At 40.4% G+C, this 16,808-nt stretch overlaps 1 protein-coding gene and 1 long non-coding RNA gene across 2 annotated transcripts in view; one reads left to right on the top strand and one right to left on the bottom strand.

Moving 5' to 3' along the window:
• The window catches only part of LOC119885418, an 82,730-nt gene that overhangs the window by 16,341 nt on the left and 49,581 nt on the right, over window positions 1–16,808 (bottom strand). The gene's annotated exons all lie outside the window — the stretch shown is intronic.
• fam210b (family with sequence similarity 210 member B) lies at window positions 4,383–16,045 on the top strand. The gene is made up of 3 exons (XM_038695442.1): window positions 4,383–5,115; window positions 11,640–11,833; window positions 14,977–16,045. Exons 1-3 carry the CDS (start codon window positions 4,564–4,566, stop codon window positions 15,191–15,193), a joined length of 963 nt encoding a protein of 320 aa, XP_038551370.1. The 5' UTR covers window positions 4,383–4,563; the 3' UTR covers window positions 15,194–16,045.

Raw genomic sequence — 16,808 nt, forward strand, 5'->3', positions numbered from 1 at the left:
CTTTTGCCTGATGACCCCCCACGACCCTGTATGAAGGATAAGCGGTTGACGATGGATGGATGGTTACAATCTTGTATCACCATGTCTTGAGCAAATGTTAGGAGAAATCACTCTTTCATCTGAAGCCCCCTGTGGGCACAGTCAGTATGTCTAAGGCATATAGACAGAGAGGAGCACAATAGGGCTGAAAACACATGATGCAGACTGCATTAACCTCCTCTCCGTGGCCTGGCTTTGCTATTGTGCCTGAGTTACACTGAGTCCAGGCCAGCTGGCTCCGGTCCCAGTCCTTCAGTCCTCTTCACTGAAGGACGACGTGGATCAGAGCCAGGAAGAGCATACAGACACATACTGACCACCCTGCGGGACACATACATGGAAGGGATGATGCTGGAAGGTACTGAGGAGCAGTTGGGAGTGTGGAGGATAAAATAGGGAAATGTTGCTTAGACACTGACCACCATGATGGATGGATGGATGCAAAGAAGGGGCATCTGCACTGATGAAATGACGGCATGCAAATGAAGGCTGTATGGCAGGGACTGAAAGTGGGGAGGAGGCCACAACTACTGATCATCCTGCCAGCTTGTTAGAAGACATAGAGAAAAGCTGAACAAAAAGAACGATTGCATGGAGGAACTGTATGGCTCAGTGGGTCAGAACGTCTGCCCGGTTCCCAGGACCCGTTGGACTTAACAGGGCTTCGGTGTCTTTTTTGACCTGAATTTAAGATGTCTTAGTAGAACGAGTCAATGAGAGCCTGTCAACCGAGGTATTTCCACTCTGAGGTCAAAGTCAGTTACTCACTCTCAGATGAGACACTATGTCAGTGCAACAGCTACTGACTCAGAGATATAGTTGAAATCAATATTAATGTCTACACTAGCGGCATGGCTCAAGGGAGTGCAATGTCAGTTGTATCTCAAGAACTATTGGAAGGATTGCTATGAAATTGTGTGCAGATATTCACGTTTCCCTTGACAATCCCCTGACATTTCCTCTAGTGCCATCATCCGGTTCTAGTTTGAATTTGTCAAATAACAGCATGCTAACACAATAACCTAGGATGGTGAATATGGTAAATATGCCTTCTAAACATTAGCATGCTAGCATGCTGACAGCATTTAGCTCAAAGCACTGCTGTCCCTAAAGGTGGCTGTAGACTCTTATCCTTGATCCTGATATATAATTACATATAACAAATTATAAGCATAATCACAGAAAATAATCAAATTAATGTTTGATGCAAAGAATTGTAAAACTAAACTTAAATTACTAACTTATTAGTTTATAATTACAATTTGCTGGCAAGCATTAATTTACACAAGAGATGTTCTATAACAGTAACACACGTTTCACTGATCACAATACTGTAAATCTGAAAGTGTCATCACGTAGAAGCTATTTAAGAGATCCAATCATGACACACACCAGCATTTAGTTCTCTGCGACTTTAAGTTCAACTAAAAGAGGAAATGTTACAGTCCACAATAAACCTGATTAACTGGTTTGAGCATGTCAGAGCTGAGACACCATCCTTTAACAACAAACTCTCACCTGTAAAGTGTCCTACATTAATGACCTAGCTGTAGGTGTGCAGTTCTCAGTATGTCCTCCTCCTTCTGCATAAGTCCTTTAGCTACAAGGCCTGATGCCAGGTCAGGAGGGTGCTCCATAGAATTCACAACACAATCACAAGCAATACTCAGCGAGTTGCAGTTAAAACACTGATGGAAAAACATTCATTGGAAAGATGATGAATCAAAGAATCGATTCTTCTGAATTAGAAGAAGTAAGGATGAGTGATGTTCACAGTCCTGACTCATTTAATTTTAAAAAAGGAACATGGCCTATAACGAACATTTGTGCAATCCAATGTTTAAGCCTCAAAATGTATGATAGTTATTACACAACTGAAATGTAACATTATGCGTCACAAAAACTGTATAATTGTTTATTTTAGTCCACATCTGTTCATTAACACGGTTTCCAATAACTGCAGTTCAAAGTCTTGTACTGTACTGAGTGAGTGCATTTTATAAAATATGTTGTATTTGAAATGCCCATGTCACACCATGAGAGTTTAAAACAGATAAGTCATCTTGAAAGCTGAATGAACAGCTCATTACCTAAGCAAGAAACCACCCAATTAGCATGCAGCTAAATTTAACTGAAAAGTGAAAGTCTAGGTTACTACAGTGATTCCCAAACTTTTTGGCAAGTGACTCATAATAAACCAAATGTCCACTTGTAATCTCGTATCACTGGTTATGGCCCAAATGCAGACATGAGTTATGAGCAGATCATACATTACATTTACATTCAGATGAACCAAAGAATAAATTTTCCTTCATAGGTTCTTGGTTGTTTCATTTAGAGGATTATTGAGGCCTGAAGTGGTAAAAGCATCTCGCATTACACAAGAAGTTTTTTTTAATTATAGAAAAAAATATATAAACATAAATATATAGTTTTTTCCCCCTCATCTGTTTAATCATCTTCTGACCTACCAGATGTGTCTAGGTCGGGATCCCTGCATTAGTATAATCATTGTTTCACCAGCATTTAAGTGACTATTGTTTGTAATGACAGTACACACTGAAATGTAGTCACTGAATTGCTGTTGAAGCAATTATTATAATACAACGTCGACATCTAAAAAAAGTTTTCCTTTTTAGATGTCAAATTTAGCCCAGTTTAAAACTAATCACAAAATTATTGTTTACTGAGCAGACATGGTTACACTGACGCTAAGCCAACCAAGAGCCACACCAATAAAATATGTGAGAAATTTTTAGTAATCTGCGTCAGACCATTTACACCCAAGTGACCTTAATTTAAGAATTAATTCTGACCTAAACATAGTTATATGAATAGTCACCTTTTCCATTCTCCACGTGGGACTGTTTTAAGCTGACATCACAGATAAGGAACTAGGGTAAACTTCTTCCTGATCCTTCTGGCTGTGGGAAGCAGAAGTTCACATTAATATCACATCTGAGGACTACTACTACAAATAATAGTTAATGTCACTTTTTAACATTCACATTCAGTGATGTCCCATACTGACAAAGAGATGTTTCATTCTGAACAAATAAAAGGATTTCTTACCCGACCATAAATATGAAGAGGGGGTATAAAAATAATCTCTATTTTAAATCAGCCCATATGTTGTACTTGTGGTTTTGCAGAGGAAAGGTCAGAGGCTCTGTCGATGCCATTTTTATGGCTTCCTGCCAAACATCCCACCCCTCTTCTTCTTTATCTCACCTCCTACTCACTTGCACTTCTTTCTCACTGCCTTTTACCTCATGCGCGTTTATGCTTTTCTATCAGCAATGTATGGTTAAGAAAAAAAGTTGTAAATGCCACAGAACACTCTTTTTACATCTGAAAGCAGATCATGTTTGTCACATGATGCAACAGTGACCACAGACATGATTCATCGGTCTCTGAAATATTTAAGGAATTACATTAAACTTCCACAGTGAGGTAAATGTAGTGAGATTTCAGTACTTGTGCTCTGCCACCACTTCCTTTTTAGCTCGGCTTTTCTTAACATGTCTGCACCATTGCCTCATGTTTCTCATGTAAATTTGCACATGTATGCAAAACCAAAGTATTGTAATGTAAGTAGTGTAAAATTTGAAATATGGGACATTTACTTGTGATGGTGTTTGTTAGTTTTTTTGTTGTATGGTAGTGCTACTTTAGTTAAAAGGTCTCAATACGTCCCCTAACCAGAAGAGAAGACAGGGAAATCGTTTGGCTTCACCTACAGTTAAGGGGAAAAACTGCAACGTTAAAGATTTGAATACATTACATCTTTCTTTTTTCCTCCATGAGCGATGCAACGGCTATAAAAACAACATGCTGACCGTTACAAATGACTTGTTATCTTTTCTTTCTACTGGTTGGACAGCCTTATCTCCCCATAAACACACAGTATGTACATCCAAAAACAGATAAGCACGAACTAACACTGTATAGTTTGTCATAAGAATTCTGTATAATTGTGTTGTTTTGCTAATTTTATTCACAGCATGGTCAAACGTTGCTTGGGCTATCGAGGTTGGATCAGTGGGTCTCTTACTCTGCTAGATGACAACTGGAGCTATATTCAAGACTCAAACTGCTCCTTATCTACCTGAAGTGTACTAAAGTGAACCAACAGCCTGCAAATAATGTATTCATTTAAAAAGTATAGTATACTTGAAGCAGCGCTGCCTGGCTTTACAAACACATGTATTGGGCTCAGTTTCATATACTCCCGAGACGGTTCGTGATATAACTCAAGTGTAAGAATTAACAAGGTTACACCTTTAAATACCCCCTCCTTTCTCTTCAGGCTTTAGTATCTGCGATTGCGCGTCAGCCCTCATTGGCTGACGGGGATAATCGGTCAACAAGAGGACCGGAGAGAGGCAGGAGGGCATAGGGGCAGCATGTTTACAGCTACTTACACTCATAATTAGCCTTTAGCTGTTGTAAACTACTTACTCGATTTATTTATTTATTTATTTATCTTCCTCCGGAGACACGAAGCTGGTTTCAAGGCTGAAAATGTTGTTGTGCCGCTCAGGGAGGCAGCGGCTGGCTGCAGCGGCTCTGGATCAGGCTTTCAAGTCAACTGGCTCGCCTCTTGTGCAAGTTAAAGCAAACAGACTGAGAGACGTGACTTTGACATTACGCAGAGACAACACGTTTCAGCGACACCGGTGTTTCTGCGTGTCCGTCTGGGGCGTCGATTCAACTCTTGTGCAACTGGGGAAGCAATCGGACCCGCAACACGTCCAGAACTCAGACTGGTCGGCTGGTTTTGTAAGCACGGACTGGAGACACTTGGACCAGGTGGCTGCTATAGCTGAGAGTCTCTCCCAAAGCGTGCAAAGTGACGGCGGCAATTCACACAGTATCAGGCGGCCGCTTGTTCACGTGAACAGGCGCTACGGCAAGGGAGGAGAGTCGGTGGGCAGTGTTTTGTTCACAGGTAATGTTAGCTGGGGGGTTTTCAATCGATGCTGCTCCACCAGGACCATGCAGACCAGATCCTCCTCCACCGCCACGAAGAAGAGCGACGCCAGCGAGGGACAGGCGGCTGACAACAACAAAAGGGTAATCCTCAACAACTGAACTCAAGTGTTTGTGTAACCCCAATGACCATTTAATCAGAGCACACAGGTCCGAGTCTGTGTCCACACAGTGATCAACTGGTGGGGAACACCGTGAACGTGTCTCTGACCTCAAAACCATAAAATATGCAAAGGGCTGCCAGCCTGCCGGGGCCTCTTCGGTAACAGCCATCATGTAAGCAGGCAGGATTGTTATACAACACTGCATGACGCTCAGCCCCATGCGGGCTGTCTACGTTTGCAGGGAATACACAGAAGTTACAATGCATAAAGATCCGCATTCACAACTTGAATCTGAAGCAGAGAGTTGAGAGTACTCATTCTGACTCACTGTGCAACAGGCTCGTTGACACCTGGCTGTTCAACTGGACATGCTGGCTCCTTCTGTAGGAAGTCACTGGAAGAATGAGTCATTCAAATTAGATAGGTTTAGGACAGAATAAGAGGTGAAAGAGCAGTAGATTAAAAAGTGGGTGAACTTGTCCTATAATGACTTTTGTTAGATAATTACTGTACACAAGTCTAAAGTGTACAGCCAGGCTGGATGCTCTCTGAGGCTGTACTTGGGCACAGAGGTGATTTGAGCTAAATTATTTTGAATTTTATTTAAGACTAGGCCAATTATATATTGGCAGATTATTGTAGCATATTGTTACTAATGTTGGTCAACAAGTAACAATAAATAGCAGTAAAGAAATGCCAAAACTATGTTTTGATATCGGGCTCTGTGGTATGGACAAAAGAATACCTATTTTGATCATAAGTCTTGCTGTAATCTAAAGACTTTATAGCCATTATTCATCTTCAAAATCCTCCCTTCTGCAAGCATCTAATGTAGGCACATCACCACACTGCCAATTTTATGAAGTGGGCAACCTGGATTCTGGTGGCTTTTGTGTCTTGCAAAGTGGGAATCAGAAATACTTTATAGATCCCCAAGGGAAAATTCTTTCCAAATTGCTCACTTGCATATCAAGGTATAAAGAATATAAATAATAATAGAACGTAGGTAAGTTGAATGTACAAATATAAAAATATAAATATAAAGCAGTGTGGATATGTACAGTGTTTTAACGTATTAAAGAAATGTAATGAATTAGAAAGCAATGGTAATAATAAGTATTAGAGTTAGAGTTGACGTGGAATAGGTAGAAATATGAAATATAAATGTAAGGAGTGTGGGTACAGTATTAACAGAAGTACTGGTAGAGTTGATAAGTCTGGGTCATCACCTAAGGTAATTTATGAGATTTTGGCTTTGTGCAATTTTTACCCCCACTCATATGCAGTACTCACAGAGCTGTAAACACAATTGATGGATAAAATTGGTACAGTTTTTCATTTAAGGAGACAAGAAATTACAGTTCTGTAGCAGGATATTTTGTTCAGTTTGACATTCAGCAGTGACTTTTTAGCTGCTCGAGCCTCTGACATTTCCCCCCTGCTCTGTCTGTGTAGTTGCACGTATGTGTGTCTTTGTTTGCATGCCACTGTGACTTCGCATATCTGTATGTGTTTTCATGCCTCTGAGAAGTTGTTATCAGACACAGCAGCCCACTGTTCCCCTCCCATACACCCTCCCTGGCACAACTCCCTTTGGCCGCTGGCTCACATGACCCTCCTACACTGCTGCCTGCCTTTACTTTTAGCAAAAGGCCTGCTCCCCTCGCCCACTCTGGCCTTGCTATTGTTTATTGTTGGCAGGCCAGTGAATACGTCGCCAAGACTCTAGCTTCATCCAGGAGACTTTGGCCAAAATTTAGCAAGACAAATTGAAGCGAAGAGAACAGATCAGCATTTTTCTCTCCTGTTCTCCTCTTCATTGTTTCTGCCCTGTTGATTAATTGTCTGGCTCAGGCCTACAAGAGAAGACAGTTGAAAGCAAGCAGGATGTCAGTGCAGTGAAAAAGGCATGGAAGGATATAAATGAAAGTTACTGTTTAGAGAAAATGTCTTCCATGGCAGTGAAAAGACAGCAGGCTACATCTGCCTTTTGCAGTCCCACTTTTCAGAAACAGATCTTTCCACTGAATGTGTCACATTTGACCATGGAGTTATTGAACATGGAAGGAACAACAAGGTAGCAGTTACAAAAGTAGTTATAAATCAAGTTGCTAAACTTCAAATCAATGGAACAAGTTTTGAATGGAGAACAAATGTACATGAAATATCCTGTTACACATAGGCCTATGTAAACTTTGAAACTTCGCACATTTCAGTACAGTGCTTCAGTCAGAAATCTAGAGCATTACATATTGAAAGCTCATTTATTTTTCCATTTTTTTGTAAGGTAAAAGTTACTCTTATGCATATTATTACCATAGTTATAATTTCTGTCTTCTTTTATCTGCTTATTTCTGCCAAAATTCACAGGAAAAGTATCCTTATACACATAAACACATTTCTCATCAGCCTAAATTTTGTCCTTGTCACTGTTCAAGTTGTCCTAGACTACTGTAACAATAAGTTCCCTGTTAAAGAGGTCACAGTAGATCGTATTCTTTGCACTTAAGTTGTCTCAGCTTTGTAGGCACACGGTCAATACTATGTCAAAAATTAGGCTCATTCCATAGAGGCCAGAGCTACTTCCTGTTTTCTCAGAGAGGGAATACGTTTCCTTTTGACATATTTAAATAACCTGGCTTGAAATGGAAGCACTGGATACAATGTCCTCCCGTCAGCTGCCATTTCTTTACTTTTTCCAATTACAGTTTAACAGCCCTAATCATCAAAACAAAAAAAATATTAAATATGGGCAATACAAATTAAATTATTTTCCCCTAGCAGCTTTAATCATAATGAAAGCTCAAATTAACCTGAAAGGACGCCCCAGACTTACCATAGCAGCACACTAGAGGAGCCCCATAGCACTGGGTATCAGAAACTCTTAAATAGTGAACTCTGGTTCTGAATGCGTGGTTGGATATTTGGGCTTATTTATTCGTTCTTTAGCCAGATATTTCCTGATTAAGGTAATTTTATTTTAAAACTGAAACACATTGGACTGCCCTCCTGCATGCTGCATCTGTGATTCACTACAGATATTTCTCCTATTGTCTTGTTCTTCATGATCCATAATAAATGTATTATCTTCATTATGGGCCCATTTACATCCCTATACCTAATCATTTCTAAATTCCCAAAAGGAGTCCTAGCATTCAAGTAACACGCTTTTAAAAAGTTCAGCTTGTCCCTGGAACCCCTGCTGCACCATAACCCAGTTGCACCCAGGTATTTACTCAAATGGTTTGAAGAGGTTTTCAGTATGCTGCCAACACAGCTCAAAGCCTGGGAAAATGTATATTGCAGTTTCACACAGTATGTAACAAAAACTATGTCAGGACACTGAATAAATGACTACCTACAGATTAGTATTAAAACAAATCAATGATGTTTTGAGAGAGGGATATGATGAAAGATTTTCACATGAGACAACAATTTTAAGCCAAATGACTGTACAACACCACAAAGCTTTGTTTAGTCAACTCAATGCTGAGTACATCCGGCACTCAAATTTCATTTTCCCTTGCATTAAAGTTTAACAACTGTAAGAGTTTACATGAGTGGCATAGAACTATTTCTTTTTTTAACTTCCTGTACAGGTTGTGCTGCATTAAGCAGGACTACTGTTGTAAAATGCAGCCCTTCAGGATTTAGAGGGAGGATTATGTTTATTTACATATTGTACTGTTAACATACTGCACTCTTTATTTAAATTCCTTCTTCCCAAGCTGCTCTGAGTCACGCCTCCATAACCAATGTTCTGTTGCAGTCTGTTGTCTGCTGTGGTGGCCTTATTGTTGTGCTGTGTGTAGTTCACTAATCTGTTTTACTGCCAGCACACACTGGAGTGACCTGCCTGTTCCCTGCTACATGTCAGACAGCTGAAGAGTGTGTGTGTGTGTGTGTGTGTGTGTGTGTGTGTGTGTGTGTGTGTGTGTGTGTGTGTGTGTGTGTGTGTGTGTGTGTGTGTGTGTGTGCGCGCGCATCTGTAAGAGAGAGTGACAGACTTCATGAGTCTGAAAGGGTTAGATCAAGCATACAGGTGCTGGTCATATAATTAGAATATCATCAAAAAGTTGATTTATTTCAGTAATTCCATTCAAAAAGTGAAACTTGTATAATTTATACATTCATTCCACACAGACTGATACATTTCAAGTGTTCATTCCTTTTAATTTTGATGATTATAACTGACAACTAATGAAAACCCCAAAATCAGTATCTCAGAAAATTAGAATATTGTGAAAAGCTTCAATATTAAAGACATCTGGTGCCACACTCTAATCAGCTAATTAATTCAAAACACCTGCAAAGGCCTTTAAATGGTCTCAGTCTAGTTCTGTAGGCTACACAATCATGGGGAAGACTGCTGACTTGACAGCTGTCCAAAAGACGACCACTGACACCTTGCACAAGGAGGGCAAGACACAAAAGGTCATTGCTAAAGAGGCTGGCTGTTCAGAGCTCTATGTCCAAGTACATTAATAGAGAGGCGAAGGGAAGGAAAAGATGTGGTAGAAAAAGTGTACAAGCGATAGGGATAACTGCACCCTGGAGAGGATTGTGAAACAAAACCCATTCAAAAATGTGACGGAGATTCACAAAGAGTGGACTGCAGCTGGAGTCAGTGCTTCAAGAACCACCACGCACAGACATATGCCAGACACGGGTTTCAGCTGTTGCCTTCCTTGTGTCAAGCCACTCTTGAACAAGACACAGCGTCAGAAGCGTCTCGCCTGGGCTAAAGACAAAAAGGACTGGACTTGCTGCTGAGTGGTCCAAAGTTATGTTCTCTGATGAAAGCAAATTTTGCATTTCCTTTGGAAATCAAGGTCCTAGAGTCTGGAGGAAGAGAGGAGAGGCACAGAATCCACATTGCTTGAAGTCCAGTGTAAAGTTTCCATAGTCAGTGATGGTTTGGGGTGCCATGTCATCTGTTGGTGTTGCTCCAGTGTGTTTTCTGAGGTCAACGCAGCCGTCTACCAGGAAGTTTTAGAGCACTTCATGCTTCCTGCTGCTGACCAACTTTATGGAGATGCAGATTTCATTTTCCAACAGGACTTGGCACCTGCACACAGTGCCAAAAGCTACCAGTACCTGGTTTAAGGACCATGATATCCCTGTTCTTAATTGGCCAGCAGACTCGCCTGACCTTAACCCTATAGAAAATCTATGGGTATTGTGAAGAGGAAGATGCAATACGCCAGACCCAACAATGCAGAAGAGCTGAAGGCCACTATCAGAGCAACCTGGGCTCTCATAACACCTGAGCAGTGCCACAGACTGATTGACTCCACGCCACACCGCATTGATGCAGTAATTCAGGCAAAAGGAGCCCCAACTAAGTATTGAGTGCTGTACATGCTCATACTTTTCATGTTCATACCTTTCAGTTGGCCAACATTTCTAAAAATCCTTTTTTTTCCAATTGGTCTTAATATTCTAATTTTCAGAGATACTGAATTTGGGATTTTCATTAGTTGTCAGTTTTAATCATCACAATTAAATGAAATAAACATTTGAAATATCAGTCTGTGTGTAATGAATGAATATAATATCCAAGTTTCACTTTTTGAATGGAATTACTGAAATAAATCAACTTTTTGATGATATTCTAATTATGACCAGCACCTGTATTACCTAAACCACACATTCTGTTTAAATCAGCTGACTTGGCTGCACGATGAACAGAGAAACAATAAAAAGGCTTCCTCTATTCAGCCTTTGTTTGACCTACATGGATGAAGCTGTCACAGCAGTTATTTTCTCTATGACAATAGTGATTTCTATATCTGACCTAAAAAAATAATAAGTTTGTTTGGGTGAACAAAATTACTCCAACATACACCCTTTTGTGTGGTGATTCTGGTGAAATTCTGAACTTGTTTAGATGAATTGTGTAATAATGAGATTGTTTTATCATACTACCCTGCCAAAGCAAACTGTAACCCTGACAATTGTAAGGTCAAAGGTCATGCATGGAATTTTTACATTTTACACTAATTGTGCCTGTAAACACTTGAATTAAATAACTTTACATTTACAACAAGTGTTTTGTCAAGACAAACGTAACAAATTAAAGTGAAAGTAAACAGCACAGCAACACCTAACATTGTCAACTCACGTCAAGTGGATATTGAATGTAACATACTAAGTGGTTGGTTGTTTGTGCTTTTCTGCCTCGTGTATTGAAATCCAAAAAGTGACATAATATGAACAAGAAGTGAAGCCTCCATCTTGGTCATTGTCAGTTTTTTGTAGTTCGAGGGAATCCCTGGAAAGCTAAAGTGAAAAGTGTCACGATTTTGTATGCAGAGTGGTAACTATTCCCACAATTGTAATCCACTTCTTGCCGTTCATTCCATTTTTGTCTAGATGTACAGTCTGTCTGTCTCATTCCTCTGCTTCCTGTAGCACCAGGGATTCTTTATCCGACTCTGATCGAGTCTGATTCTTAATTCATCCTCGCATTTCACTCTGCTCTTATTAATGTTTTTGGTCCAGGAGGAGCAGAATTTAAAGGAGGCCTCTACTACATCTTTATCCGCCACAAAGGCCCCAGAGGAGCCAGATGGAGGAAAACCCAACAAGACCCAGCAACTAAAGAAAGTCTTCAAGGAGTATGGAGCTGTGGGAGTTTCATTTCACATCGGGATCTCACTCATGTCTTTAGGAATGTTCTACCTCCTTATATCCAGGTAACAAAACATCAGATTATTGCTTTATCTAGAGGTGAATGTGGCCACTTATACTGGATTGAGTTTTTATTTAGTAGTTCCCATTTTGTCTTTTCATAACAAAAGATCACAGGATTGATGAAGTGCAAAATTATCCACCTTAAAAATGTCTTAACATTGTGGTTAAACGTGGTGGACCATGACCTTGTCTGGTCCTCTTTTCTTGTTTTGTAAAATTCTCTTTATCTCTTTGATTGATGAAGTATAGATTCTTTGCTGTAAAGTCAAGCTATGTCAAAGCATATTTCTAGATACAGCGATTCTCAGCACAAGAAGGAGAAGTACTTTTGACTATTGTGGTTTATTGTCAGTAGAGGAATCTTTTTCTCTTGTTCAGAGTGATCGTCTAGAGCCTGCATACTTTATGCAACATATTTTGAAGTTTTCCCTAAGCACTTTCAAAGTTTTGGGGGAAATGTAGGAAATCACTGACTGGAGTAAAAGCAGATGAAGCTGGCTGAAGGGAAAGTAAAATGCAAGACTACTATGCACTCAACGTATTGCATCAAACATCACTTACTGATATTATCTGGCAGTTAGTGTCTTTAAACCTGAAGTTGTGCACAGGAAATTACGGACTCATGGAAATTACAGTGGAATGCAAAATGTCTGCTGCAAATTGCCCGTAAATGGGACCTGTTATGAGAGAAAGCAAAGTACAGGCACTTGAAAATGTCTAGTCAGTCAGCTACATTACACCGGCCATGCTGTTGTTGAAAAACCACTACCGGCTGAATCAGGCAGACACTGAAATCACGTTCAATTTCTCATCTTACAAGCATTTTTTTAAAGACTTGTAACTTTGCAACAAGCCATGCAGAATTTGAAATACATTAAATAGTCTTGTGCATTTGATAGCCTTCTATTGATGGGGACAGACAGTGAAAAGCTAAAACAGCGCAGCACAACGTTTTAGCAAGTGTGTCAGTCTAGACAGTTTTGAGGCCCTTGTCAGTCTGTCTGGCCACATGCCAGTGGCTTAAATACCAGAGAGACTTGGCAGATTATCTGACAGCTTGGAGATTTACTTGGATAGCCGATAATGACCCTCGAAGTGAAAACTGACTCTGTAGCTCGCATGAGCTTGATCACTGTGTGGCCACAGAACCCAACAGTTGTCAGGGTGCAGATGGATCTTTATATTTAGCTGACTAAAGTTTGCAACTGAGCTGTGTGTGTGTGTGAGAGCTGTGTTGACTGACGCAGCTCTGAACCACGTGTTGGGCACATTCTTTACATATTTATTTTCCTGACTCATGAAAATGCTTCGACAAGAGTGCCGCCCAAAGGCAGCGATACGTGTACCTTGTTAAACCTGCTTTGATTTCATGCCTGCAGTGCTTGTTATGCTCATCAGTATAAATGCGTTAAAAGGCTGCAAAATAAACTATTACACAACATTCTTGATCAAACACAGCTCCCTCTGGTGGAGATAAAAGGTGATGTGCACACAGACCCAAAGAGAGGAATGGACTCGTTTACTTTATACACTGCTCAGAAAAATAAAGGGAACACTTAAACAACACAATATAACCAAGTCAGTCACACTCCTGTGAAATCAAACTGTCCACTTAGGAAGCAACACTGATTGACAATCAATTTCACATGCTGTTGTGCAAATGGAATAGACAGCAGGTGGAAATTATAGGCAATTAGCAAGACACCCCCAATAAATGAGTGGTACTGCAGGTGGTGACCACAGACCACTTCTCAGTTCCTATGCTTCCTGGCTGATGTTTTGATCACTTTTGAATGTTGGCGGTGCTTTCACTCTAGTGGTAGCATGAGACGGAGTCTACAACCCACACAAGTGGCTCAGGTAGTGCAGCTCATCCAGGATGGCACATCAATACGAGCTGTGGCAAGAAGGTTTGCTGTGTCTGTCAGCGTAGTGTCCAGAGCATGGAGGCGCTACCAGGAGACAGGCCAGTACATCACGAGATGTGGAGGAGGCCGTAGGAGGGCAACAACCCCTTGTTGTTGTAGCACTTTGAGATTTCCCTGAAATGTAAAGTGCATTATAAATAAAATTTATTATTATTATTAACAACCCAGCAGCAGGACTGCTACCAGAGGTAGCCTGACTGCCATTAGGTACCAAGATGAGATCCTCAGACCCCTTGTGAGACCATATGCTGGTGCGTTTGGCCCTGGGTTCCTCCTAATGCAAGACAATGCTAGACCTCATGTGGCTGGAGTGTGTCAGCAGTTCCTGCAAGAGGAAGGCATTGATGCTATGGACTGGCCCGCCCGTTCCCCAGACCTGAATCCAATTGAGCACATCTGGGACATCATGTCTCGCTCCATCCACCAACGCCACGTTGCACCACAGACTGTCCAGGAGTTGGCGAATGCTTGAGTCCAGGTCTGGGAGGAGATCCCTCAGGAGACCATCCGCCACCTCATCAGGAGCATGCCTAGGCGTTGTAGGGAGGTCATACAGGCACGTGGAGGCCACACACAATACAGAGCCTCATTTTGACTTGTTTTAAGGACATAACATCAAAGTTGGATCGGCCTGTAGTGTGGTTTTCCACTTTGATTTTGAGTGTGACTCCAAATCCAGACCTCCATGGGTTGATAAATTTGATTTCCATTGATAATTTTTGTGTGATTTTGTTGTCAGCACATTCAACTATGTAAAGAAAGGAGTATTTAATGAGATTATTTCATTCATTCAGATCTAGGAGGTATTATTTTAGTGTTCCCTTTATTTTTTTGAGCAGCGTATTTAATGTCCCCCTCCTGGTCCTTGAGGAACCAGCCAGGAACAAAAGCTAGGCAAAAGCAAGAGAGGTGGTTGTTGCATCTTGAAGCTTTTAGGACTTTTTGGCTCTGAAGCTCAGGCACGTTTCAACGTTTATTTTCTTTCTGTAGTAATCCAGCCTATAGAAAGTAATCTTATTGTTAAGATGCATGGGGGGTTTGGATGGCTGTTTACCATTATTATTTTCTCACGTTTTTTTAATTTTAATTTCTTTCATTACATTTATTAATTATTTTATTATTAATTTATTTTATTTTTAAAAGTTGTTCCTTTTATCATTATGTTACATTGTTGTTTTGTACTTCTCACCAATTTTCCATGTCATTTGTCTCCCCAGTGGGATCGATATGACGGCCTTGCTGTGCAAACTGGGCTTCAGCGAAGCAGTCGTTCGGTCTAAAATGGCAGCAGGGACGAGCACATTCGTCTTGGCTTACGCCATCCACAAGCTCTTCGCTCCGGTTCGCATCAGCATCACTCTGGTGTCGGTGCCTCTCATCGTGCGTTACTTCAGAAAGACTGGTCTCTTTAAACCGCCCACACCTGCCCCCTGATGACCCTCTACTCCTCTGCTTCCTCATTAAGCAACAAACATCCTGACTGTTATTGGCCATAATTAAACCGCCTGTATATATTCTTACTCATTTGCCTTCATCTTGAAATGCGTAATCTTTCCTCAGCTGTTGTTGTATAGGCAGGTGAAGAATTTCCTATATTTGTCCCAGTTGCAACAGAATGAAAATTTAAATTGTGTTACTGTAGGATTAAAAGTGTGAAACAGCGCTCCACAAAATAAGTGTATATAAATTCATGCCTTAATGTGTACATTCCAAAAACAAAGCTGGGTTTGTTTGTCAATACTTATTTACAATCAAAAGTATGATCAGGGATTATAAGTTTTATTTCTGTGCTCTTTCAGTAGGCAGATTTCTCTCAATGCTGTGAAGGTTCCCCGTGGGGGAAGAAGTGGAAAAAGCTGATCTCTCCTCCATTGTTCCCTGTTAGCTGACTAGGCCATGTTCTGGTGTTATATGAATCAGCAGAATAATTCAGGTTCCCTCTGTCTCCTACTCCTCCTTGCATCCTTTCTCTCCTTACTTAGCTCAGGCTCTCTCTACGGTCTGTTTTTATTTTCTGCTGTATAGCTTCCCTCCTATATTTCTTCTAAGCATCTCTCCTGGAATCCATTTTCTTCCCCTTATATCCCTTTGCTTTACCATCCTTTTTTCTATCCTCCTTGTTATTTAATTTAGCAAATGCCAACGTCCAAGCAGTAATTTCAAGAACATTAATCTCAAATTAGTGAAGCTGATTATAGTTCATTGCAAGCTTTGAAGAATGTAGGTTTGTGAGTTTTTTCCTGATTGAATGGACTATTTAACTAATAAAAGGGATGCTCTCTTTTATATTTGGTGTTAATTTGTCATGAAATATACTTTGAGCTCATTGTTTTGGTTTTATAGCCCGCAATTTAACCGTTTTGATTCACTCTCACCACTCAGTGTTTTCACTGAGTGGCTATTTGTTCTAAACAGCTGCAGCAGACAAATAGCTCTAAAAACCCACTGGAGGCTACCTGCCCAGCACCAGACAGCAAAGTTAGCAAACTAGCCAGTGAATGCTGTGGAGCATTTAGCAGCTAAAGAGCCAAAGATTTCCCTCAAGAGTTGGTGGAGATCTACAAGGAGAGTGAATATTGGCCAGAAATTTAATAGGAATAAATACCCGTTTGCTCATGTCAGCAATATCAAAACGTGAAAAATTTTTGTTGTTGCATAATTGTTTTTTTTCCAATGCAGATAAGTTCATCTACAGCCAAGCTGGTTTCACCTTTTTAGTTAACCATTTTTATCCAGTAGAAAACTCCACATTTCTAATTCACAACAAATATAAAAACAAATGGGAAAAAGAACAATTTTAACTGCCATTATTATATGTCTGGATTACTTTTCAACCAAATGTATGGAAGGATGTTTGAAAGCAAAAAAAAAAAAAACATTTTGAAACTCTGGTTGCACTTATCCTTTTTAACCACACTGGGGAGCTCATGAACTGCAAATACAGTGCCGTTCTTCCTCCATTCCTCTGACACAAACGCATCACACAGTTTTCCTCTCTTATGAGATCGAATGTATTTGTACTCTTAATGTCCTCAAGATGGATACCGGC

Source organism: Micropterus salmoides, unplaced genomic scaffold (assembly GCF_014851395.1).
Source record: "Micropterus salmoides isolate LMB-PRFRI ecotype aquatic unplaced genomic scaffold, ASM1485139v1 Ms_hic_scaffold_4, whole genome shotgun sequence".
Lineage (NCBI taxonomy): Eukaryota > Metazoa > Chordata > Actinopteri > Centrarchiformes > Centrarchidae > Micropterus > Micropterus salmoides.